The 23,574-nt window shown below is 42.0% G+C and overlaps 1 protein-coding gene and 3 non-coding genes across 4 annotated transcripts in view; all 4 read right to left on the minus strand.

Annotated features, from left to right (window-relative positions):
* Positions 1 to 20,974, minus strand: part of CCT6A (chaperonin containing TCP1 subunit 6A) — a 35,509-nt gene extending 14,535 nt beyond the window's left edge. The window contains exons 1-11 of the mRNA XM_086954576.1: positions 20,653 to 20,974; positions 11,136 to 11,199; positions 10,541 to 10,675; positions 9,634 to 9,807; positions 6,795 to 6,898; positions 4,859 to 4,969; positions 4,279 to 4,438; positions 3,854 to 3,936; positions 2,826 to 2,922; positions 1,756 to 1,903; positions 1,356 to 1,489 (exon numbers count right to left, since the gene is read on the minus strand). Of these exons, the coding sequence (XP_086810702.1) occupies positions 1,356 to 1,489; positions 1,756 to 1,903; positions 2,826 to 2,922; positions 3,854 to 3,936; positions 4,279 to 4,438; positions 4,859 to 4,969; positions 6,795 to 6,898; positions 9,634 to 9,807; positions 10,541 to 10,675; positions 11,136 to 11,199; positions 20,653 to 20,789 (1,347 nt within the window). The 5' untranslated portion in view covers positions 20,790 to 20,974. The remainder of the gene's footprint in view (positions 1 to 1,355; positions 1,490 to 1,755; positions 1,904 to 2,825; positions 2,923 to 3,853; positions 3,937 to 4,278; positions 4,439 to 4,858; positions 4,970 to 6,794; positions 6,899 to 9,633; positions 9,808 to 10,540; positions 10,676 to 11,135; positions 11,200 to 20,652) is intronic.
* On the minus strand, positions 4,547 to 4,677 carry LOC147729689 (small nucleolar RNA SNORA22). Its single transcript, XR_015308919.1, has one exon. It is a non-coding gene; the product is annotated as a small nucleolar RNA SNORA22 (small nucleolar RNA).
* LOC147729690 (small nucleolar RNA SNORA15) lies at positions 5,086 to 5,211 on the minus strand. The gene has a single exon (XR_015308930.1). It is a non-coding gene; the product is annotated as a small nucleolar RNA SNORA15 (small nucleolar RNA).
* On the minus strand, positions 9,056 to 9,189 carry LOC147729691 (small nucleolar RNA SNORA15). Its single transcript, XR_015308929.1, has one exon. It is a non-coding gene; the product is annotated as a small nucleolar RNA SNORA15 (small nucleolar RNA).
* Positions 20,975 to 23,574: the final 2,600 nt, after the last annotated feature.

Below are 23,574 nucleotides of genomic sequence, written 5' to 3' on the forward strand. Positions count from 1 at the left end.
AAAGGAAATCTTGACAGGCTTTGCTGTTTGTGGATGTTTGGTGGAATTTCTAGTTGAAGTACTGGACAGTGTAGCCTGTTTATAGGCTGCATTATAGGTCTTTAAATTCTCTCTTAAGTGCCTGTGCAGTTCTCCATTTTTTCGACACTTTAAGAGATTTTTTTTGATTGCTCCGGGGTCCACGCACATGGGCGGGACTATTCACTAGATTAGGACTATACACAGAGATCCCCTACTACAGAACTAGATTTACAGTTCATTAAGGTTAGAACAACGAAGTACTATTTGACCCACTTGTTCCTAAAGTGGATAACAAATCTTTGGAATTTGTGATGTATCACAAGACATGGGACTAACCTGCATAATTCAACTACTAGATGGGTTTAGACCAACTAAAATCTAAAGAAACATTAACAGAATGATTGCGAACGTTAACTTTTGCCCTTGTTTAGACACCAGACGTCACTGTTGGCTTAAATAAGTGGGGCAGATGATCCTTCAAAAAAACCACTAAGTCATTAAGTGGTAAAAACATATGAAGGTACAGTCACAACTGTTTTTGTGGGAGCTAAATCTCAGTAATTGGAGGGTGTATGGCACTTTAAGGACCCATATTCTGGACACCAGAGCCTTTGTGAAACCAGTTCACCTCCATTAAATGCTCCAATCACCGACCCAAACTACACAGCTTTAGAGGATCACAGGAAATCAAAAATAAAATTTAGAATTCCACATGCTTGCAATATTCGTATTTAATATCACTTGCCAGTGTTGCACTGAATCAGTCAGCCTTTGTACAGTGAAGAAAGCTTTTGGGTACAAGTCACAGCACGGACAATCACATTTTTGCAGGTCTTTAATATATATCATGTAACCGGCCTTTTGGATTGCACGGCCTACATAGGAGAAAGTTAATATTTGAAAAGGAGGTTTTACCCATCAAAAGGATTTACTAAGACAGGCCAAAGCACAGGTTTCACACTACTACAGTAAGGCCTGACGCCATGCTTAGACGGACACAGTAATGGATGGCCCAAAAGGTGCTGTGGTACAAAAGTGGCAATTCAACGTCCAAGCCTATTTATGTTTTTAAGGGGGAGACAGGCACTTAACTACAGATTAGCAGGAGTAAAGCGAACAATTGTAATAACTGCAAAAATATGCAGTCCTGATAAAAAGGGTTGCTTAAAGCCATTTCAAGTAATTTATAGATAATTTAGTTAAACCAGGAAAAAAAGTGTTTTGGGTACAAGTTAGTATGTAATGGGTGACGATAAGGTACTATCAGGAAACAAAAATCAGAACATAGAACTGCGGTTAACACAAAAAAAAACCACAAAGATATAATCAAATACCTTAGGAATGATTAGCAGAGCATCTGCAAAAGCTTGTACTCCAAGCTGGGCTCGTCCTTTAACATTCGGCTTGTGCTTAACAAGGGCATTGGCTATTGCCACTTCCACAGCACCAGCCCCCGCAACTACGCAACCTGTGAAAAAAAAAAAAAAAAAAAAACACAAATTAGACCGGCCAAAGCCGTACTGGAGGGACATATGGCAAGCGTGCTCATTTAACTACATGAGCAATTATTAACCCTAGACCATTTTATGATAAATCTCTTAACAGTCAAAATGTTAACTTGAACTGTGGTAATGACGATTTGCAGACTGAAAAATAGGTCGCCTGGGAAAGAAAAGACAATGTGATGCAATTAAATAAAAAATATGCAAAAAGAGTTAAGATTTTATCACTTACCATCTTCAATAGCATTTTTTACAGCACGTAAGCCATCTCTGATTGCATCCTTGATCTGAGCAAGTGTGTGCTTGTTTGGTCCCTTGATCAACAGAGTTACAGAACGAGGGTTGTCACAATTCTCAATAAAAGTGAATTTCTCCTCGCCCTAGAAAGAGGGGGAAGAGGGAAGAAAAAAGTGTTTAGGCAAACTCATTCAGTTCAACCTAAATCAGTTGGAACTCAGTTTACAGTTCTGAACCACCAAATTAATAATTAATAAGCAATCCAATGAAGAGGTATGTTTTAAGTGGTCTAGACATGCACAATATGAATGAATTCGTTCTTTAGCTTGGATATGGGAGCAGTTTTATTAAAATGTTTGACTGGTCAAAGTGCACCAAAACCATTGAGAAACTGAGAACTCCAAGCCAAACGAGGATGGACTTAGAAACATACCAATTTGGTACAGCAGAAACTCCCAGTTCCCTGGAGTTTAATCTGTTAGCAAGCTGCAAGACCAAAACATCAGATATTGCAGCTGAAATGTTGGTGCAATTCCCTTGGATTAGTCTCCAAACCATGCTACGGAGTGGACTAAATTATGCACCAGTATAAAGGAAAATTAGGCGGACCAATACTACCAAAAAATGTGCTGCAGTTATTCAATTTGTCATTTCTGCACCAGTTTCACCTCATTAGCACCAGATTAATGAACAGACAAAGCAATAAGCAACAGGATGGGGACTAGTCAACCTTTGCGAAGGGCCTTTTACTACATAGCAAAATGTGTAGCTGGATTTTATTCAAAAGGTCTGCGCTATAGATATTTATTGTTGAAATCTGCAGATAATTGATTATGTGGCAAATTCATAGCTCCATGGGAAACGCAGCAGCAAAATCCGATAATTAAAGTGACCCTGACATTAGCATACAGTTAAATTCAATGATTCCCTGTCAATTCTTAAAGTCATATGTCACATTAGTACAAAAATAACAGGAGCAAATCTGGAGTTCTGTCATCAATTGTCCAAGGAGCAAGAACAACCGCAGATAATCTGTCCTCATAGCACAGCTTTAACAATGCATACCATTGTGTATTCGTAGACAAGACCTGCATGTCCTAAGCACTCAGGAGTAAGGTCGTCTATGGAGTTCATTGCAGTACCACCACATGCAAGAGTTAACCTAAACAAAAGATGGGAAAAAAGTGAGCAGCAAGCATTTTAGCAATATATTGCCAAAGTTTACTACATAGATTGCACGTTCGAATTAATAAGCAGGAATGAAAACTATTTTTATGACAACTGCGGAAAGCAACGGCGCATGAATAATGTCGGAAATTGATACCAAACTTAAGTCACCTAATCTATTCAAAAAAGTCTAGCAAATATGGGCCACAACCATGCCAAAACACATCCTTGGCCCCATAGATACAAAGTGATAACTGCATAGTTGCAGGAGGTCCTTAACCCTGCATGCCAGTTTAAGTATTTTACTGCTTGAACTCAAGAGGCTTTTTATGTCCAACCATGTAAAGACAAGCCGGGGATAACTGTGGGATGGGCGTTAACAGTTCGAAGGGCTTTAATAGTCCCGAGCCCACAACAAAGGCTAGAAGTGGGACCATGAACCAAGGAAAATACTAATAAAAAAATAATTAATAAAAAACACGAGCACAGTGACAAAAAAAGGGCACAATTTAGAGAGGATCCGAAAGTTTGCGGACAATGTTAGGCTAGCGCTGCCAATAATGCGAACGTGCAATTTATGCTCAATTGCGGATGTGCCGACTGTCTTCACACAAGCCGCTTCTACTTGAAAGGCTCAGTGAGAACTGTCTACAATACAACTAAAAAGTACAGCAGCCCAGAGAGGAATGAAGCATCTTGTCATTAATACTGGACACACTAAAGTTAACACATCTAAGTATACTGGCACCAGATTATCAAAATGCTGGCTACGTAAAAGGAAATGCTTTTCTTGTAATCGACTACAGATCCTAGTTATAGAACATTTTAAACTTGTCCAATGGGATTATGTAGGCTGCATCAAGCAAAGCTAAGAGGCAAGAACAAGTTTCAAAACAAGCAGCAACAATGGCATCTCAAAAGCTTACCTCTCCATATTTCGTCTTTTTGCCCTGCGAAGAGCTACAATTCCTTCTTTTGCAAGCGCATCCAAAGAATAGGGATCTATTCCCTGTAAATTTAAGCCAAAGTTAAAATGTAAAGAGACTCATTGATGCTACAAGTGGAAGTTCGCCATCCCCACACAAGTCACCAGCACCTACAACTGCATACTTTACACCATTAACCCCTTGCATGCTCATGACAAGGTCAACTCGTCATGGGACAACTCGTCGTGTTAAGGACTAATCCCACTTTCAAAACTTTGCCATAAAAGGTTAATAGTCAATACAGATTATTCTCAATTTTAATCAGCACAGCTACCAGAAAGACTTTAGTAAAATAAGATTTAGTGGGTAACCAAAAATTACCACCAGGTGCATCTTGTAAATGGTGAGCCAAGGACCTACCTTACCTTTTGGTTGAGGACGATAAATCCTTTGCCTGAATCTCCACAGACCTTCCTTTTCAGTTCTACAATTTTTTGTACTCTTGCTTCAATAAATTTTCTTTCTGCTTTGACCAGCTTTTCACGATCTTCGGCACTCTTGTAGAAGAATCCAGAGTTTACTTCCCTAAAAAAAGGAGAAAAAAAAAAAACTGACTTACCACAAACAATACATCCAATTTTGAAGATTGCGTTTTATACCATTATGGAAATATTAAATAAAATTAGCACTTTCAATTGTTTTGTACTTTTGAATACAAGTAGAAAAACTGGACTTCTTCACTTGCAGAGGTAAAGTACAAATTGCTATAGCACAGAGTTAAAACCAAGATAACCACAAGGCAAGCATGGGTGTTCACTGTGCCAGATAAACTACATAAATATTTAAATATACCATCCCCACGTTGTATGGGAGGGCCCCCGGTGACCAGCAGAGGGTCACCGGGGGCTTAAGAAGGAAGTGGAAAACATGATCTCAAGTTATCACCAAGGTACCCAAAGCACTAAAAACCCAATTTTTCCATAAGTACTACAAAAAATAACATACGTTTTTTCGTACTCCAAGGAAACATTGCAGGTGAGAATGAAAGCATCTTCAACTCTTTTCTTCATATCAGGATGCCGAGCCCCATGATCCAAAACCAGGCCTCTAATCAAACTTAACGAGAAGACAGGATAACACTTAAAATACTTGTTCGTTGCATTTTCACGTTTCATACATTTATAGTCCATTGTGCTGCGTGTATAAATAGCTCATGCAAGCAAGCTTCAGGATGTCATTCACTTTCACGCAGAAATGCAGATTCAAAAACAGCATGACTGATAATGCAAAGTGAATTTTGCTCTTGCATGGTGTCTGACTGCATTAACTATAAGAGCTAATGCAGAATTCATCCATGCTTCACATGAAATACACATTTGGTTAAACAAACAAAATAAAAGTTTAGACTGCTAGCTACATGCCGTAAAGAACCCATATCTAAACAGAGTACTCGCATCACAAGCTTCCAAAGCACAAGTCAGAAATTGAAAGCAAACTCCTTACTATCCGAAAGCACTGGCCTCCCCCGATCACATGCTATATGACATAACATTTAGTAAGGAGTAGGTGAATGCTCAGAGTCCAGGTATTAGTTTATCAAAACTTTCGAATATAGCATTTTGACTGCTTTAAAAACTATTCATGGGCTAAAAAGTAAGATTCCCAGAGCAAGTGTTCGAGCGCAATACACAGACCTTGTGCTTTAAACAGTCTAATCTTATTGGCATTGTGGCCAATGTACTAACACTACACATCCACTATTTCTTCAAATTAAATGTGCTTTACAATAATCACCAACTACTTTTGTAAACACTGGAAAAAACACCATTTGTCTCTTTAGAAGGTTAGGCAGCTGAAGCACTGATAACCAATCCCAAAAGGTTTAGAAACAACCGAGAAAACACTGGTCATGGACATAAAAGCAAATAGGATCATATATTTTAATGACAGAATTTACTTAATCAGTAGCCAACTATGGAGACGTTGGAATTTCCCTCATCATGGAAGGCAAACAGATTATTTTGTAATATAGGCCTTCTAATATATTGGATATGACAGTGTATGGTTGGTAAGTATAGCATATTTGAGGAAGATATTTTCATTCACACGAGAATCACTACACAAATTATGGCAAGAGATCTTGGGAAAAATATGCCAAAACTAGAGCTCTCTCAAAAGGACTAGGAATTAATTCGCCAATAGGTGACAAATGGTGTAGCTGAGTAAAGGTCATCAAAAAATTTACAAAAAAATAAAAAATAAAAAAGGTAGAGCCGTGTGTACATATCCTAACTTGAAACAAAAAAATAAAATAACTAGTCTGCTAGAGAAGTGGTCTTTTATGGTAATGTCCGCCATTTGCTGTTCGAGCAGAGCAGTTTTAGTCTCTGTAAGGATGTGCTGAGTGCCTAATTGTCTACTTTTTTTTACTGAAAAAAAAAAAAATAGGTTATAAAAAAGATGCTTTGTCAAGATTTTAGTTGTGCCTTAAAGTAAATTGTCTTGATTTTTCTATTTGCAATGGTTTCCTTCTAAAGATCAATGTGTATTTTTTTTTTATACCACAGGTAGACAAAATCATCCAGTGAAGCTTCTTTAGACAGAGAAGCTTATACAAAAGCACGAAAAAAGTATCTCAATTCACAAATACCTGTAGTTACAAAAGCTGGCCATTAGTCCCTCAAGCCGAATAGTTATCAGTGGATTTGGAGACATTCAGTATCAGAAATTAAAATACCAACTGCTCCGAAATGGGCGATGCAATACAGACACGAAAATATGTAGAGCTAAACTAATTTTCACACTGTAACTAAAATACGATTATAATAAAGACTAACCTTAAACTAGGCTATGATCCCACACAGGCCAAACTAAAACATAACAATATCACAGAAATCATGCCTAACACAAAGTTTCAATGTAATAAGTAAAGTCTACCTACGTTGTGTCTGTTTCGGTTTTGTGTTTCATCTCCATAATTTCTACCATAAACAGATCAATTGGTTCATCTGGCTTTTTGATGGCCAAAATAGAGTCTACGACAGCCTGCAATAAAGCGCCAAAAGCAAAGATTAAAGATTTGTAAATCAATGAGTCATTTCTGCCACAAGTGTTATTAGTTCCCTTTTTAAATTAAGACCCAAATGCAATTTGCATCAATTCCTCAAACTGTCATTATTACAGAATCATGTAATTGAAGTAACAAGACTGAGTACCAATATCTTGCGTAGATAGCTGAAGGCTATTTGCAGATGTTTTAGTACATGCAAGATTTTGATTTGATATAATACCACCTTTGAGAATTTGCAGTCTTGCTATAAAATAGGTAGTGAAGAGATGCCACCTAAAAAGCATATGTTGAGCAATACAAGAACTGCAGAATATACTCTTAAGAGTACTGATCATACATATTACAATCTCACCGGTCCATGCCCACTCATGTGGACCCCTGTATATTTTATGAGCAGGTCAAGCAAAAAGTCTCATTTTGGTCCACTATAAAAAAGAAACTTCACCTGAAATGCTCAATTAGTAAAGGCTAAAGTTCCTCTAAGAACTTTGCAAGAGTAAAGAAATATCACCCGAAATTGAATAAAAGGCTATTGGTTGTGGATGGTCAGTAGGTCTGTGGAGTCAACTGGAAAATTAGTTCATTCTACAAAACACCCTAGACTTATTTACTTGTATCTTCTACCTGTTTTTTTTTTTTTTTTAAACAAAGAAACCTCACCTCCAATTAATTCCATTTTTTTTTATAAAATCACATTTTGAATAAATGCCTTTTTTTGTTTAAAGGTTTAACCTACCATGAACTTAGCGGGCCTAGATTCAGTCCACTGCTTACCACTAGAGGGCTTTGTCACTCATTAGCTTGCTTTTGATTTGTTGTGGTGTGAGTTTGCCTTACTCTTCTGTGCCTGGCCCTCCTCTGGAGCATACTTGCTGGTGTCCTTTTACTGCTTAATTTGAGAACTACATTTCTGTTTTTGGTTAAACATTCCAGGACACAGTGAATGCGTTTTCCAACTATTTCTACTAGGTAATTTTCTTCTGCCCTTCCTAAGCACTCCATGTTGTTCCCTCGATTGTTTCCCATCCGAGTTGGTTTCCCTCATGACTACCTCCAGTTCTGTTTGGCTTTCCCCCTCCTTTTCACTACCCTGCTTGTTTTTTTCTTTTTCTTGCAGGGGACCAGACAGCAAATTGCCGCTGGCCCGTCTCTTTAAACACTTTTACGCACCTTTGTTTTTTAAATTTACCAGCCGTTTAACCCATTAAGCGCGCCGCAAATTCCGCCCCAGTGCGGACGTTCGATTGCGCTAACGGGATCCGGACGTCCAACGGTCGTGCGCAGCACTAGCGAGGTAGTGCACGCGACGACCGTTGGACGTTCGCAGCACTGAACGGGTTAAAAAAGCTTTTAACGTTTTCCCCCCTGCCAGCTGCACTACATCTTGCTGATGCTGTATAGCATAGCTCATATACAAAGATGCGACTTATTGGCTTTTCCAATGCTAGTTTAATTCAAGCTCCTTCTAAACGTGAAAAGAAATCCCTAAATGAAATCAGGTGGATCCATAGAGCACTGACCCAACCACAAAGGATCACTGAAACAAATTCAAGATTTGGTCCTCACAGATCAATAGCATGGATAGGATAGCAGTTCAAGATTTAATTGTAAACTTAACTAGCTTAAAAACATCACATTGTTAACCCCTTAAGCGCTGCCGTCGGTGAACGGTCGTCACGAGCGCTACCTCCCCAGTGCTGCGCACGACCGTTGGCCGACGGGCCAGCGCTCGTTATTCGAACGTTCAGCACTGGGTGCTGAACGTTCGAAGCAGCTAAGGTGTTAAATTATGTAGAAAGAAATTGGAAGCACAAAATATAATGTGGTGGGACTGGAAGGGGACCAAGACTCTACCCCTCTGAGTGGACTAGTCGAGACTTGACACAAGAGTGAACAGATCAATGCATGCAAATCTGCAGTCTAACACGAAATATCCAACCAAATCCAGAAATTTTACATGAATAACTACTGCAACATTCATAAATAGCACAACCAAAACAATGTTTATACAGGGAAGGAAGTGAAAATGCTGTATAGTGATAAAGCGCAGTACAGCAAAGTAGTGCTTTGCTGCGATACACAGCACTGGGAGGAGGAGGGAGAGTATGAAGGACTCGACTGGGTAGGTCTCATTGTAGTCACCTTTCTTTACCAACATTCCACTGTGGATGGCCATTGGTTATTTAAATAAATAAAGTGAAACATACTATAGCATGGTGTCTGACTGCATTACCTACTGATAAGGAAATGCAGAATTCGCCCATGCAGCATTTCTCTACAGGTTAGAAAGTTGTTTTAAAGGTAAAGTGTGAAAAACACATCGTCCAGTACAAGGCTCACCCTCGCCCCCCCAAACATGTGCAAACATTCATTTGTGAACGCTATTACATCTACCAGGCTACACCGTGGACAGCCAACGATTTGACCCATTCGTTGTTAATCCTAATTGGGTGCTTAAAATGAATAGGTTTCTTCTGCCTCCACATGTAGATAAATGTCCCAGACAATCCCAGAGACGTTACTGATGTACAAAAGTTAACGTCACTCAATTTGTACTAGTCAACATTTGGAAAATGTAACATCTTTACCCATTTACAAATTACGGACAAACCTCTACTGGAAAGCACAATGCCAACCCTGGATTTAAAACGCAGGCAGTTTTTCTGCAAAGTTATCTGCTGCGTCGCACTCCAAATACTGTAGTACTTACCTCTGTTAAGATATCAGCCAATTCAGCATGAACTTTAGTACGCAAGGATGTTCTTGCAACATTAATGAGCGTTTCCCGGTCCATTTCTTTGGTCATCTTGATTTGTTCCAGGACCTCAAGGGCCTTTTCTTTTGCGGCTTCAAATCCTTCAGTCACTACCCTGGGGTGCAAGCCCTATAAAGAAATAAAGTTGAAGATTTAAAGTCATAAAAACAGATTCCGCTACTAACCTTAAGTAATCAACCTGCAATGGCCCAGGAGGAGTGATCACAGAAGAACTGCTAGGAAACTAGTTATGGCATGTTGTCCCATAGCACACGAGATTCCTTTGCTTGAACAAGTTTATCAGGCCTATAGCTCACTAAAGATTGGACTTACACATGGTAGTTTACAGAGACTATAATGTAGCCCTCAAGGGCTGCAAAAGTGGCCAGTAATAAGTGTTTATATGCGTTTGGATACCAACTAAAGAAATTAGACAAAAGTTAGAAAGACAAAAGTTAGAAAGAAATTACAGAACACCTAGATTTTAGGGCAAAACATAAAAACAATTTAGTCTCAAAATGACTGCAGAAGCAGGAAAGAAATACAGCCAGCTAAGAATCCATGGCAAAACAAATTTGCACAAGGAAACATCTAGACCAGTTCCACCACACACAAAATTCAAGACTAAACTGCATTTGCAGAAGAGGATCACCTTGGTAACGGGGTATAAAATGTAGTGGTCAGGACAATATGGAAAAGCGTAACCCAATAAAAACATGTGCCTCAAGCATTAGGTATAAAGGGACTAAGATTACAGCACTGTACATTTGCCTTAAACTACACTTTGATTGTGTTAGAGAACAGAAAGGTTTGAGTACATGGGAACATAACATGTTTTAATCAGAACAAAACAATAACGCACCTCAGAAATATAGACGTCAGCCTGTTTAAGCAGCTCACCAATAATCAACACATTTGAAGTGGTGCCATCTCCAGTAATGTCATCTTGCGCTGTTGCAACTTTTGCTATTAACGAAGCAGTCGGGTGTTGAATTTGCTTAACAAACAAAAACAGTATATTACAAACAAGCAGAATTTATAGTCACTGAAGCAGCCATGTGAGCTTCCTCATTCATATATTTATTCTAGGATCGCAACGTTTTACATGCAACACGCGCCAAAATTTAAAAAGTAACATTAAAATAAAGTAACTGGCGACCCACCTTAAACAAAATCTTGGTATCCCATTGAATCACAATAATACATGCCTAAAGCACACACTGCATTTTAATCGTCAGAAGCCAGGAAACCAATTAGTGCATGCAGCATAAAACTGATGAATTTTCCTGCACTAGATGTATACACCAACAAATCTGAAACCCCGTCCTCCAAACTTGCATTACCCAAATACACATGTAATTGATACGGCTATGTCTACAACCCCAAAGTAGAGAAGACAAATGAGAACGAACACTCAATGGTTAACATGATTACATGTAGGCATTTATGAAACTAACCATTTCATGAAGTAACACATTGCCGTCTTTGGTAAGTTTGATGTCTCCAGCCCCGGAAACAAGCCTGTAAAAGCGCAGCAAGATTCAAATTTATGTACAATAACACTGTTAATGTTCGAACACAAAAAGGCTATTCATAAAGGTCTGACATGCAGTAATGCTTCAATTGTCCCAAATTACTTTGTGATCTCGCATAGATTGCAACTGTACACTTCTTTGACTCACTAAAATAACAAGCATTTGCAATGCAATAGGTCTCGCAGTTGTGAGAGTCTGAGCTATTGGCATTGTAAATGGCAACGCGTTTTATTTACGTATTGGTTTTCAAAACATAAGAGGCATTGTCATTTACAATGCCAATAGCTTAAACTCGCGTAAATGTGAGACCTATTGCATTGCAAATGCTTGTTATAGTGTGTGTGTAAATGTATTTATCAAACACTTAGTGCCCTGCTTCTGCCTAACTCGAACCTTTCTGTGTCTTCCTAGATTAAACATCTGTTACTGACTTCAATTCCATCCCCCACGTGTGCCCATTGCAGCTAGCGCCCAGTACAGCGCTCCTTGGTAAGGAGCTGGATTCTCGCTTCGGAGGTACCCAGACACACAGAAGTTTTACCCTAATATTAAAGTTTATTAATTTACAAAGACAGACCTGCACAGCAGTAGCTCACTCACTTCACATAATACTTGGAACATCTTTCGACAGAGATCAGAACGGGAGTCTGTGTAGTACCTGCTGAGCCGCTTCTGTCTCGACCCAGTGACCTTTGCCCTCTGGGCCCCTTCGGAATCAGACATGGGTATGCTGTATGCACCTGGGTCCCGAGGGTATGCTCGGAAATGGTTGCATTATGTTGCTTGCAATTGCAAAGCTCTTAAAATGCCTCTTGAATTAATCAGACAACACTCCTTCGTTAAACCAGTTAAATAGTGTGTTGCGGGGGAGAAAAGGCCGGTGTCCAGGCTTATATAAACAGGGGATTCCGTGTAAGTGCGAGGTGAAAGGTCTCCTGGTGAGCACTTTGCGTGGGAGATGGCGCTTGGATTTGCGAAGTATCTCAGACAGTAAGAGAGTTTACTAGGGAAGTTTTTCGAATCGATACCTGTTTTTGTGGTGATGCAGAGACTGTACACTGGCACTTTTACACCCACACATATGCATGTACAGACAGACACATCCATACACATCAGACTTAACAAGCTTTGGAAATGCAATAGGGCTCGCATTAGGAAAGTTTGAGCTATTGGTCTTATAAATGATTTTTTTTTTTATTTATGGGTTATTTTTTAAAATAGCTAAATTAATAGCTTTGTCATTTACAATGCCAATAGTTATAACTTTCGCAAATGTGACACCTATAGCATTTGTAATGCAACATGTTTTGTATTTACGTGACTTGGATGTATTGATATTACAAATAAGGAAAAAAAGAAAAAAAAAATGGACCAAGAAAAGAAAAAAGCCATTTGCTTTGCTATACAATACCATTAGCAAAGCAAATGGCTTTAACTTAATCATATGCAAGAATTATTGCATTTTCAATGCTTGTTCTAGAAACGTCCCACTGTCTAAAAAGGAGCAACTGTGTGATCAGTGAGCAGCTTTTCAAATGCGCATTTGTCTCCCATAAAAAGATAACAAAAAAAACCATTGAAAACCAACAGCCAGCCCTTCCCCCCCTCAGTGATTCCCCAGCATGGAATGGCACACACACCACTGCATATGGTCATTGAAAGACCCGGGGGCTCACCGGGCGCTAAGGTTTTTTTACTTTACACAAAGCGCAATTTTCACCACCACTTTGGTCCGCTTCCGCTCTCGGTGTGAGGACGACCCTGGGGCAGGGGGGACGAAGGCTCTTTTTAGAGTCGGCTTTAGTGGTGCCATTCTGCATAGGCTTTCCGGGTTCCGTAATCCTGCTACTTCATATGAAGTGTAAAAGAAAGCCCCATCCGATGGCAATGATACGGAACTGCCAATCCACAGCAGAGGTGGGGCAACAACATTCACACCTTGGACTGAAAAGAAGAGGCCAAAAAGGACCTAGCGTACAAGTTGAGGTGCAGACAGGATGGCATTGGAGGGGCTCTTCTGGAAGGAACCCCCAAAGCACAACTCCAAGTCATGACAGTCGCACAGTAGCTTCAAAGCTACACGCTATGCTCAGCCTTTAACACACTCGCAGTAATAACCTGCCTACGTAGAAGGCACTGACGTTAGAGCCTAAGGGCTGTACTGCTGGAAGCCGCTCACTCGTCTCACCTCAGTCTGCGAGTCATTCTGATCAGGCATGAACGATGCTCTCATTTGCAGCCCCCTGGCACTGATATCGGTGGGAAACGGAAGATAAATAAGAGAGTTACAAGCACAGTGGCAGCCTTATTTGTGGACCCACTACTGACAATCCAGATATGGGAGGGGTAAAAAAGGATGTAGAAATAAAGTGTGAAAATGAGGGCACCTGCTGTGCCGAGTACTAAAAGAGCTGGAATGCTGCTAAGTGTGTGGCGCTCATGTTAAAGTGCGGTGTCCTGGATGGGGGTCGTTAAGTACCGGCGGCATTGGTGACTGTGTTAACAGAAATGCACCAGGCCGCCATATTGAAAAAGAAAAAAGAAAAAGGTTGACATATACTATACTACTGCCCCTCGCATCGCATGCCGCCTCTTCCGAGCAGCGAAACATCAGGCGTGTGGGGCTGCTTTAAAAAACAAGCCGAGCCAGAGAAATGGAAGGTGCGTTGTCAGCCATTGTTGAAGATAAACGCGGCAATATAAAAAACAAGCCCTGTCTACTAACAATGTTAGATTGCATTAAAAACAAGCGACACAAGAAGGAAATATAATTATATTTTAATTCGAGGGTGCTTACCCCTCTTGCCCCCGAAAGAAATCACCGCCGCAGCCCTGCTCCGTGAAAACCGGAAGTCAGGCACTTTTGGCCGAGACGGGGGCGGGGCCTGCAATCCGGCAGGAAGTCCCGCCCGCCGACACCGAGGAAGAAGTGAAGATGGCCTCTCCGCAGCCCGGGGCTCCAATGAGTTGAGGAGAGTCCCGGGACTGCCAACAGCCAGAGTGTTGCAGGGCTCCCAGGTGCTGGAGGGAGCCCCGGAAGTGAAGTCCTGTCCCCTGGTGCCGTGAGGAGACTGCCGCAGAGAGGAGCCCGATGCCCAGCAACAGCCCGGTGAGTGCCCGACCAGCCCGAAAGAGCCCGGTGAGTGGGAGGGGGGGGTGTACACGCGTGTGTCTGTTCGAATGTGTCTGTGTGTGTGCGTGTGGGTCTGCGTGTGTGTCTGTGTCTGTGTGCATGCGTGAGTGTGGTGTGTGTCTCTGTATGCGCATGCGTGTGTGGTGCTGTGCGCGGCCCCGAGGAGGAATCTGAGACCGCGACGCTCGTGCTTGAGCTCCGTCTCAGATTCCTTCTAACACGCCGACAACAGTTGTCTTCGCAGACAAAGCAGGCTCTGCCTGCTTTAAGGTCTGCTCGCCCTAAAAACCAGACAAACACACAAGCAAACACCAAACATACAGTTCAGACACACATACACACTCTTCAGACACCCATAAACATACGCTCACAACACATCAGACGCATAAACCATAGGCAACAAGCTCCAAGTGTGATGCAGGCATTATTCATTTAGCAAGCAACCTACAGAGTTGGAAGGGCCTGCTTCTTTTCCTGCCATTACTTTGTTCTCGGAGGACTCCGTTTGAAATACAACTTCGAGCCTCTGTATGTTTTCTCAAGAAATCCTGAAGCCCTGTGTAGCGCAGGGCCAAGAAACTTATAATTAATGCATCGCCGCCGGCCTGCGACCAGGAAGTCAGGCAGGCCGGGCGGGCGGGACAACCGGAAACCGGAAGTAGGAGGGCGGGAGCCTACCCCCCCTCCCACGGAAGAGCCGCAGCTGTTTAGAGCACCTGAGCAGGCAGGAGCCTACCCTGCGCCCCGGTGCCGAAGGAGGGAGGAAGAGTCCTGCTGCCGGGCCCTGAGGAGAGCCGCCGCACCAAGGAAGCCGGTGAGTGGGGCTTCACCTTGTTGCTGAGCTGCGAGGGCGGGGGGCTTGAGTGTGCGCGCGCGCCTGCGGCGGGAGGCTGTGTATGTGTGCGTGCGTGTATGTGTCTTGGAGTCTGTGTGTGCGCACGTGTGTGTCTGTGTGCATGCACGGCTGAATTGCTGCAAATGTAGATGGAGCCGACGTGCGCGAGGTCAAATCCAGCGGGAAAAGCGTGTGGCACCCTCTTGTCCGCCATTCCCCCGAAGTCAATAACTATAGTTGTCGATCTGGACTGCATCCTACGGATGCTTACCAGCTCGACCTAAAAATGCATTAAAACCGGAAGCATTGAAAACTACGCAGCAGGACTCCTGTGCAAAGACACAAAGATCACAAGATACTATAGAGAAAACGGGCTGATCTGCAAGACCTTCAATATAGCATCCAACATGGTAAAAAGATCAGTTAAGAAGAACTGGAGCATTTTGAACACATGGCCTCTTATAGGAGTTACCCATGCTCCATACAAACGAGGGAGAAGCTCCAGGGATGCTCCGCTTCATACTAAGCATATGAGAACGGTCTTGTGTTTTGGTTTCACCTTTGCACCGTGTTATGTTAGCATGAGCTTGTTTAAAGTTTAAACGCCATAATAACCATCCTGTTTACCTTGTTCCTAAGAATTGTCTTGTATTAGCTAAGATACTGTGTTTGAGAACACTGCATTAGAAATAAACATTTCAAACTCGCACGTGTCATTTACTCCTGGTTCTGGATTGATAGGTTAGTATAATGAAAGAGTGTTCATGTGTTCCACGTAACCTGAGGTGTTCAAAGTCCATGTTCGGGGTGGTCTTAATCGTTGGGGGTCGGTAAGAACCAATGAGACACCGATTGCTAGTCTGGTAGGGGATTTTGGATACTAAGGTGAGTTTTGGGACACCCTAATTCACTGAGGTTCTAAATCTCTATGCACAGTTCTGTGTGAGAGCAGGATCCCTGCGACAGCACAAGTCACAATGCCATACTTAATCATTTATAAAGTAATAGGACACTACCAGTGCAGCATTTACCACCTAGACACCAAAACAGTTGATCTAGGGTTACATTCAGTGCGGAGCATTAGGAGACAATTGCAGCTCTAAGGAAGCAAACTATATGATCACCTGCCCTGGGGGACTTCAATATATTGGAATGTCTAAGGAAGGTGAAGACTAAAATATGCAATAACAGCACCACATGTAAGAAGCATTTCATAACTAATTGACACAGATTAACTTATTCGGTGATAAACAGCTGTACAATAAAACAAAAAATCCTGAAATACCCCTTGGAAAAGAACGATGGGAGTTACGGGCTATCAACTCATAAGGGTGCTGAATGATAACATTCCATGGGGCAATATTTGGACTAATCAGCAAACCCAGACCGGAGGACCTTTACTTGGTTAGGACACTATAGGTTATTAGCACGGTCACTAGAATTGTGCAGCTATGGCGTTATTCGCTTATAGATTTGCCTCAGTTTGCTGCAAAATATTCAGAGTTTAAAATCCAAAAAAATTGTTCCAAACTTTAACGGTTCAAAAGTTACTACAAAACTAACATGTAGCCACTGCGAGCATTTTGTCTCCTTGTGCTTGCATTCAGGCCTGAGGATGCCTCGCTCTGTTACTCGTGTACATTTAAAAAGGGTTCCATGATCGGACGCTGCTTTTCGCGTTCCAGGGTTCAGACACAGTTATTCAGTTGTCGGTAATCCTGGTGTGTGCGGGTGAGGCTTCTGGTTGTGGGTGCAACATTTCAATAAATAAATTAATCGTTCCTTCTACAAAGTCTCCAGTTGTCATTATTACAAAAAAACAGAAACATGCATGTCCTGCACAAAGGTTGAATGGTATCCTTTCTGTAGCTCATTACTGTATCTGAGGGTTAACCCGGAACCAATGTGTGCAACCAATGCCCAGAAAGCATCAACAAGTATATAAATAGCTAAATAAAGTAACACTATCACAAAAAATGCTGCATCAAGATGCATTATTTGCTTTTTCTTGCTGCATAATTTATTCACCCTTGTCGAAAACTTTGGCCCTCTAGTAGTCCTGGTTATAAGGAATAGATCCCCGATAGGGCAATATCACCTAGTCTGAATTGACAGTTTTTAAGGACCCCATTCTAATGGTGTACAAGTAGCAGCAACAACACTCACAAGAACAGTGACATGCTGTCCTATTATTTTCTTACCTTCGATAACGAAATTAGCAGTCAGTTCTTCATGTATAACGTACATGAATTCCACATCAATTACGGGGACACAAGCATTTAGTACGTTTTTTTCCTTTCAAACATCACAACACAAAATATACTGCACTCGCTAGTAGGGTGTTCGTGCAGTGATGTCAGCATACGCAGCGAGTGACCCAGCAGATGCTTTGCAAGTGCCCTTGCAACCGAAGACAACAAGGTGCAGAGTTTAGAGGACATGCTTAACCTCATAGATGCTAGTAAACATCCCTCCCCAGTGCTGCGCTGTCCATTGGAACTAGTGCTGAATGGACGTCCAATGGTCGTGCGCAGCACTGGGGAGGTAGTGCTGCCGTCGGCCAACTCACCGACGCAGCACTTAAGGGGTTAAGCCTTTGCGGATATTGTTGAGGCAAAATTTGTACCACCGGTTGGTATCAGAGACAAACTCATCCATTTAGCTTATTCTGGACATCACAGAATTTCAGGGACAAAAAAATGACTAAAAATTCATTACTGGTGGCCCGGTATGGGTGCATCTGTGGAAAGATTTGTGGATAATTGTTCAATTTGTATTAAATCTTATAAACACTGGAAGGTTTCTACTGAACCTTTGTCAGAGATGCACCTATGGGCCCTTGGGAAAAGCTTTCTATTCATTTTTCTGGGCCTTATGAACGTTTAGGTAGAGAAAAAAAAGTTTTAATTGTGCGCATTGATGATTCCTCAAAATGGTTATACTACACCTTTGTTGAACATCCTAAAGCGGATGAAGTTCTACTTTTCCTGGATAAAATATTTAGGATTTATGGGGCACCTGTTTCCATTATGTCCGATAACTGAGTTTAATTTATTTAGAGTAAGATGCAAACATTTTTGAAGAAATTTTATGTATGTACTAAAAAGAGCTCCACCTTATAGTCCTCGTTCTAATGGCCAGAATGAGAGGGCAAACAGATTCTTTAAAGAAGGTATACAAGCTGCTTTAGAAAGCAATCTTGATGTATTTGAGTTTAAGGAGAAAATTTGGAGTTACCATTTAACTTTAAACACTTGTACGGGTGTATCTAATTTTTTAATGAGGCAGACAAACCAGATCTTTGTTAGTGCCCTTCCTAAATAAAAATATTCAGAGAGACTTTTGAAGCTTCAGCCATTAAAGCTAGGAACAACATAACTGATGCTCGCACTTCTGGCAAATTGTACCATGACAATTTTCACAATTGTAAGAATAAAAGTATAAAGGTTGGTGATTGGGTGCGGATCATTAAGCCTACTTTAACACCTAAAAGGACATCTAAACTTACTGTTCCTTTTAAAGCCGAGAAAATCACTGATTCCACTGTTTTGTTGAAGGACAAAGGGTGGTGGTGGAGTAAAAGTTATAGCATCATTCTCAAACCAGGTCAAGAACGTTTTTGGGGAAAAATAGAAGATGGTGATGATGAAATTTGGTTTGATGAATCTTGTGAATCATTTTCCGAGCTATGCTCGAAAGAATCTTCGAATTCTGTTCCTCTTCATTCAGACTAATGTTAATATGGATTCTTCTACACATGATTCTTCTGTTTTTCATAAGAGAAGTACAAGATTGCCTAAAAAGTTAGAATAAATTTTAGAGTAATTTTATTTATTTTGTTGTGAAAAGATACATGTGGTATATATGACTTTCTTCACTGTTTATGGTAGAATTAGAAGATTTGTTTTATGACACCAAGTATTGTAACATCATTTGGAATTGTTTCTACGTCATTTTAGAACTATACCATGTAATGTAGAACTGACTGGTGTTGAGTTTAGGTTTGAATGCCAGACAAGCAGTTGGAGCTTATCTGATACGACGCCGAGCTTGTGCACCAGTGTGTAATTTCTGGCATTTGAATAAATATTTTAACTTAATTTAGCCTCCCTCGCTTCTTACACATGCACGTCTCAGGCATTGAAGTATATTTGCTATAATAGGGCTGTCTCAGTACATCCCTGTGCCCACCGAGACGCGCAGCAGCAATTGAGTTGACAACAGAGGAAGTAAGGCAACAAAATACGAACCTGCATATGTATGTGTTAGGGGTGGGAATCAGCAGGTGCAGTGCATGAAAAAATATTATTAGCGACATCATATGCGAATGTTACAATCACAGTATGGAAGACAATGTGTATGTGGTAGGAGTAACTGACATGGGTGAGTATGGGTATCGTGTGAAAGATGTGTATGAGTGCATTAAAATGAGCAAGTGAGGCGCTTAAAAATAAAAATCAGACTGAGAGCACGAGTGTGATTGCGAGCGGGGTGAGGGAGGAGTTCGAAGTTAGGATGAGAATGAAGGAGTGTGAATTTGAGTGAGAATAAGTTGAGGGGTTGTGAGAGTGTGTATGCTTGCCACACTGCAGCTGGCTATGGCGTACTGAAGGCATCTCCTCACTTATGGTGGTATCTATGGAAGCCTACCGCCACTGCATATTGGGAGGTATTTCTTCTAAGGAGGACGCCACTGGGAAAATGCTGGTGCTGCCATCCTGGAGATAATTATTGGTCTAAGGGAGGCCTACCAATCTATATGAAGAGGGGGGCACCCAAGAGAAAATCATGGCCTTGATGCACATGGAGAAGCTGTACTAGTATACAATTTTGGGCATAAAGGGCTACCGCATCATAACATACTAGAGGCAATTCTTAACATGGAGAAGAAAAAAAAAAATAGGATTAACTTCTGAGAAGTGCTAAGTTTTACTAGCACATGAGAAACGTGCTTGAATATTTCACGAGCGTCCATCCGTGGCCTATGGCGTCTTACCAAATTTACGTAAAAAACTGGTTTTCAAGAGCACAATTTGAACCAATTGTTTCCTAAATGTTCTGTGGAGGAAGCCCAACCCAGAACTTATACAAGTCGGGTTCACACGCGGAAGTTCAGGTCAAGTATTGCGCACTATCAACTTCAAAGCTTTCCAGACACTCGTTTCTATAACTAGCCACAAAAACTCACACCCACCACTATAGAAGTCCGTCTTCTATCTCCATGACCTTCAAGTCCGTCTTCGATGCAGCTATTCCACTTCGGCCGTTATTTCTATGGCTCCCACACACACACACACACACAGGGGGTTTCAAACTGTTGGGTTCGCAAACCTGCACGCTAGTGTGAGGCACTGTATTCACACCATAGTTTGTAAGCATATTTTCAATATTAGCCCGGTCATCTCAGCTGCAACGAGCACTACGCAACCATCCTCTCCACCCCCCCTTAACCCAGCAGGAAGAACACTCACATCTTCATGGTCCCTTTCGGGCCCAGGTTGGTCCGCAGCACGTCCTGCAGCCCACGAGCAGCGCTGATGTTTACGGCCAGAGCTGCCTGCGCCCGAGCTACCTCGGCCTTCGGGTTGAGAGCTTTCACGGCAGACATGGCTGAAATCAGGGGGTTTCCGGGCTGGTCACTCGGAGCGGATCAATGTGCGACCTCCAACACGCCGCCTCGGAAGGAAAAGGAGCAGGGTAGCGTGCAGCCGGCGTTTCCAGAACGGTCTAACGTGCTGCGCGCCTCACTATTGGCTGTGAGTGTTTCGGCATTGTGACGCCACTCTCTGCTATTCGGTATCATATTCGTATTCAACACTAGACCGCATTTAGACGTATTCAGCCATGTTAGGTGTAGAAAATTACTCGTGAATGTTAAACTGCTTACTGCAAGAGTAAAAGGGTTGTGCAAGAGCATGGCAAAGTGTGTCCACTCCCAGCTTGCAGCTCATTCATGCTTTGACTTAATATGGGTACTATTAGAACTGGACACGCCCACATAAATCGAAATCCTACAACTCCAAAACATCGTTATCTCTCAAGTAAAATAATTGTTTTTCGAAATACGACATTGCCTCTCTCGTTAGGAGGCTGATGTTAGGTACCCTAATGTGATTCTATCAGGAATCAATTTCACATCTGCTAATGTTTTGGAACACTTTTTAATACGAGTTTTGAACAAGATGGCAGGGCTTGTAGGTCTGGCAATGATTGACCGTGCTTGTTAAGTCATGGAGATGTTATTTAATTTTTTTTTTTTTTTTAAGTTTTGCCTGCACAACGCGTGTGCTGTGCTTGTGAAATCTTTTGTATTTAATGTATCACATCAGTTGCTCCCCCCTTTCCCAATTACTGTGTTCATTCGCTTTTGTGTGGAACTCTTATTGTTAACTTCGTTTGATCCACGCATTTATGATACATCTACTAAAGCTGTTCATGCTGTTTAAGCCCCATTCACTGTCCTGATAAGATCTCTTCTCACAGAAAAGGCTGATAGCTTCTAACAGTATGCTGGAATGCTTGATTTTTATTACTTTTAGTTGTGTAAAGCAGATGCCTTAGCATTATTGTGGCATTTCCTATTCGTGTCTCTGAAACTCTCTTTGCACTTTGTAGGCATTATTGGGTAGATATTATCAACTTAATCTCTTTAGTCATTATGATCAAATTCTAAATGTTGTAATAAACATTGCATGTTAAGAATAAAGATAATATACAAGAGGTAAGCTATATTTTTCTACTAAACAGGCAGCCACAAATGCTGTCATCTTTTCTTGTAGACAACATGGCCATGATTTGAATGGTGCAGCAGGTGCTGTGGCACTGGGCCCAAAAGCTATTAGAACTATTCTAAACATATAGGGGCTGATTGCGATGCGTTAAGAAGCGGCTCCATCCATCGGTCAGAGCTGTTGATAACGCATTGTAATCAGCCAGTCATATTCCTTTTCGACCGACCCACTATAATGGTGTCGGTCGCAAAGGGCTCCAACCTGTCATTCCGACTGGCTTCCAACGGGCTCTGAGAGCCCATCCGCCAGTCGGAATGGTTTCAGTAATCCGAAGGGTGGCTCATTTTGCCCGAGGTATTACAATGTCCGATTCCAACAGCCTTTCTGTGCTGGCCTTTCCGACACAGAAAGGCTGCCGGAAGTCGACTTTGAGGACCCCCAGCAGGGCCCCAATGTGTGCAAGACCTCCGGTTGGAGACTGAGGGGGTACCTCCGGTGTTTGCCACAGGGAGCAGGGGTGAATTGCACCTCTTCGATTTACAATGAGAGCATGAATACCAGTTGGAATGCATGCTCCCATTCTAAAGAATAGGAGTGCGACAAACAGTATTAGTTGCATCCTAATTGGTCGGTCTGGACCGCCGGCAGGAGGTCGGTTGGTCCCAGTACCGAAACCATTCAGGCAGACTTAAGTCCGCCTGAAATCCTAATAAGGCCCCTAATATTACTATATTTGACTACTAATCAGGCAGTCACCATTGTAGTTACCTTGCAGTAACAATCATTGGCATAGCCAATAGGTCTCGCCTTTAGGACCTTATAAGTGTTTAGCCATGCAACAGTTGATGTTGTTGAACAAGGATATTGTGCTGGATAACTAAAGAGGGAGACCTATTGGCTATGCCAATGCTTGTTTTTAAATGCAATGCCTCTCAGTAACATGCCAAATGGCCTACATTTTACAAGCAGAAACACTACTTGACTTAAAATACGTAAACATGCAATTAGGCTTTCAGTATGATATCCTGCCATACGATAGCCTGCCACCTGAACGCGTTAATTCAAATACCGTTGCTTTTTGTGCTTCAGTCCGATTGGTTACATTTATCCTCAAAAGGACTACACCTCCCAGAATGTACTTGTAACGCGGGTGGCAGAAAAGGGCAAGAGACGTGACTTAGTTAAGGTGGGATTTATTTGAGCCAAATATAGATCAGTACATGTTCTCCTGGAGAGGATGCGTAGTGGCGACCGGCTTCTCTCCCTCCTTCCTCTTCTACGGGTTTCCTCGACTTCCTCCTCTGAATCCAGTCCGCTCCTTGCTCTGTCCTCAGCAGTCTCCGTGGTGACGGGAGATGCGGGCTTTAAGATCTCTCTCTTTCTCCGACGTTGTGCTGAAAAGGAAAAGGAAAAAGAACCAAGTGTCAGTCCTAAACTTGCTGTGCTCGTAAACGTGCAGGGGAAAAGGAGTGAGGTAACACCACCGGTGAGTGAACACAGCGCTGTGAGGGATGCTGTACGTGATGGGGGGGGGGGGGACACTTGAGAAGGAACCCAGGTCAGGTTACGGATCCTCCCTTCTTCCCGACCCAACCCGCTATACGGCTGCGTACCTGGTGTAGCCACACACCTCCAGGTGTGCGGCTGGGTGGCCCGTAGTGC

Source organism: Lissotriton vulgaris, chromosome 2_1 (assembly GCF_964263255.1).
Source record: "Lissotriton vulgaris chromosome 2_1, aLisVul1.2, whole genome shotgun sequence".
Classification (NCBI taxonomy): domain Eukaryota; kingdom Metazoa; phylum Chordata; class Amphibia; order Caudata; family Salamandridae; genus Lissotriton; species Lissotriton vulgaris.